The sequence below is a fragment of the Lactuca sativa genome, chromosome 2, assembly GCF_002870075.4.
Source record: "Lactuca sativa cultivar Salinas chromosome 2, Lsat_Salinas_v11, whole genome shotgun sequence".
NCBI classification, from domain to species: Eukaryota; Viridiplantae; Streptophyta; class Magnoliopsida; order Asterales; family Asteraceae; genus Lactuca; species Lactuca sativa.
Window position 1 is genome coordinate 225,202,335 of NC_056624.2, and position 2,682 is coordinate 225,205,016.

Below are 2,682 nucleotides of genomic sequence, written 5' to 3' on the forward strand. Positions count from 1 at the left end.
TGGTGTAGCGGCGGGAGCTGTTGGTTTGATGAATAAATCCATCGGAAGAAGAATGGATGAGTTGAGACAGCTTGAGGACTAGGAAAGAGGGCAGCACCTGGCGAAAAACGCGAGAGAAGAAAGCGAAACAAACGATGAAACGAACTAACCCTAAATCACCCAAGGCTGGTTTTTTACTTTTTGGGGATTTCTTCCCCCCCCCCCCCCCCCCTCCCCAGCTACTAAGGATGAGACGCACGTTTGCCTAAAAAATTATAAAACGATAGGTAATTTTAGGACACGCAAAAATACGTGTCCTAAATGCTTCAAATTTTATAAGGCATGACATTTTCTTTAGGTATCATAAACGAGTGTGTATCATAATTCATATGTTATTAAAGATCTATTTTCTAGTAGTGTATACATATTACAAATGGGTTGAAATACATAAAAGCCTAAATCCAATTGGACTATCTAAATACACATATAAACGGCCACTAACACATATGATCTCCATGAATCGGGTGATTGTGGAATTTGAGTTTTCGATGAAAATCAGATGAGGAAGAGGATTGGACCTATAAAATTAATCTGAATGAAATAGCATAACAAATAAAAAATTGAAAATCGTGCAAGCATTGAGAGTCGGCACATTTTGCCGAAATGAATAAGAAAACATATATACATCATATATTTTTCTATAGTTGGCTAAAAAAGACCATTGGGAGGACGCAGAAGGATGATCCAACCAACAATTTCAAGAACTTAATTATGAAGCAGAGAGTACAACATCTTAATGCAGAGATTACGTACTGTCGATGATTATGGCATAGCTAGTTGGCCAAAATTAGCACTGGTCAAAATTCATCAATACAAGACTATTTAAATCTAACATTAAATCCGTCACCGATAACCCCATTCCACATCTCGCCAACCGGCTAACCAGACCGGAATCCTACGGACTGCTAAGCTGATGGTGATTTAGGAGCCGCATTCATCTATTCTTCCAAGTTCTTGGAATCGGGAAAAAGATCAAAACGACAATCCAGAGATTTCAAACCTCTTGATTTTTGTCGTTTTGATCTTATAAACATGACGTTCCTTACATACACCATGTTCTTGTGTCTTGTTTGCATGGCTTTCTCATGTCAAGAAAGCATGGATTTAGAGCTCGACCTCCTTCCAAGACCTTTGATCATTGAATACCCGGAAACCCGACTCAAGAACATGACCGAAGAGCTTACAATGCAATGCACGAGTTGGAGAGTCGCGGTGGAATCAAACAATTTGAATCCGTGGAAAACGATTCCAATGGAATGTGCAGATTATATTGAAGAATATATGTCGGGTCAGGCTTATAACTTTGATCTTGAAACGGTTTCAAAAGAGGCTCGAGTTTATGCCAAGAGCCTAGAATTAGGTGATGATGGAATGGATGTGTGGATTTTCGACATCGATGAAACCTTGCTCTCGAATCTTCCATATTATTCTGACCACGGTTTCGGGTATAATTTGATAATTATTTTTGTTAAAACTTTTCGATTCAGAAATCTTGATTCGGGTCATCAAGATTTCGATTAAAAAAATTCTTGATGTCAAGAACCAAATGTGGCTATTTTTTCCAATGATTTTGAAACAAAGATGAAAAGAACTCAATAAAAATGATAAATGATGAGAGAAGTTTGATTAATTAATTAATTAGGTTGGAAGTTTTCGATTGCGTCCAATTCGACAGATGGGTTGTTGAAGGAGAGGCAACAGTGATCGAATCCAGTTTGAAGCTATACGAGGAGGTTTCATGGCTTGGGTTCCAGATTATCTTGTTGACAGGGCGTAGCGAGGACAAAAGAAACGTTACCGTTACAAATCTAATCAATGCCGGATATCAAAATTGGGACAAACTCATTTTGAGGTAACTATTAAAACTTTCTCATGGTTTTAATAGTATCAAGTACATTTAACTCTTTTTTTTGTTCTGATAATTAAGATAGAAATGGATTCTTGTTAATAATTGAAAAATACACAGAGGTGACGACGACCAAGGAAAATCGGCCATTGAATTCAAGTCGGAAAAAAGGAAAGAGATAATAGAGGAGGGATATCGGATTATCGGAAACTCTGGTGACCAATGGAGCGATTTGATGGGTACTTCAGTGGCTAGTAGATCATTTAAGCTTTCTAACCCTATGTATCATATACCTTAATTTGTTATACATAGTTTATCGTCATAACCATTTGTCATTGTATATATGTAAATTTGTTTAATGAGTAATGTTTTTTTGTACAGAAACTTTTGTCTATGAACATCATCTCTAGGTTATGAGCTAAATTCACATCATGTTAAATTATTTTTAGTGACGAAATCATATAAATAGAAGAAGAGACCATAGATTGTTAGGGTTGCGAACAACAAACACACAATTATAAAACGCAAAAGAATATAGAGCACATATTTTTTAAGTATTCATAGGATTAAGGTAATTGGATTACGTCCATAAGCAAACTAGAGAAATTTATTGATTATGTATTAATGTTTTTGTTAATCGGATTACATCCATAAGCAAACAAGAGAGGTTTATTGATTGTGTAATAATGTTTATAATTATATTTGGGTCTATATATAGAGTTTGGTATTTGATTTTGACCATATTGCTAAATTTTAGTAGTGTGGTTGGTTATTTAGACGACACGGTATGTGTCTCA

At 35.8% G+C, this 2,682-nt stretch overlaps 1 protein-coding gene across 1 annotated transcript; it reads left to right on the forward strand.

The window, feature by feature from the left end:
- The first annotated feature begins 922 nt into the window (after positions 1 to 922).
- LOC111892124 (acid phosphatase 1) lies at positions 923 to 2,183 on the forward strand. The gene is made up of 3 exons (XM_023888194.3): positions 923 to 1,484; positions 1,682 to 1,891; positions 2,006 to 2,183. Exons 1-3 carry the CDS (start codon positions 1,072 to 1,074, stop codon positions 2,181 to 2,183), a joined length of 801 nt encoding a protein of 266 aa, XP_023743962.1. The 5' UTR covers positions 923 to 1,071.
- Positions 2,184 to 2,682: the final 499 nt, after the last annotated feature.

Excerpts from the sequence above, each read along its gene's own strand:
- LOC111892124 (XM_023888194.3), top strand. The coding sequence starts at position 1,072 with ATGACGTTCCTTACATACACCATGTTCTTGTGTCTTGTTTGCATGGCT. Across the intron at positions 1,485-1,681 it reads TATTCTGACCACGGTTTCGG|GTTGGAAGTTTTCGATTGCG; the intron begins GTATAATTTGAT and ends TTAATTAATTAG. Across the intron at positions 1,892-2,005 it reads TGGGACAAACTCATTTTGAG|AGGTGACGACGACCAAGGAA; the intron begins GTAACTATTAAA and ends AAAAATACACAG.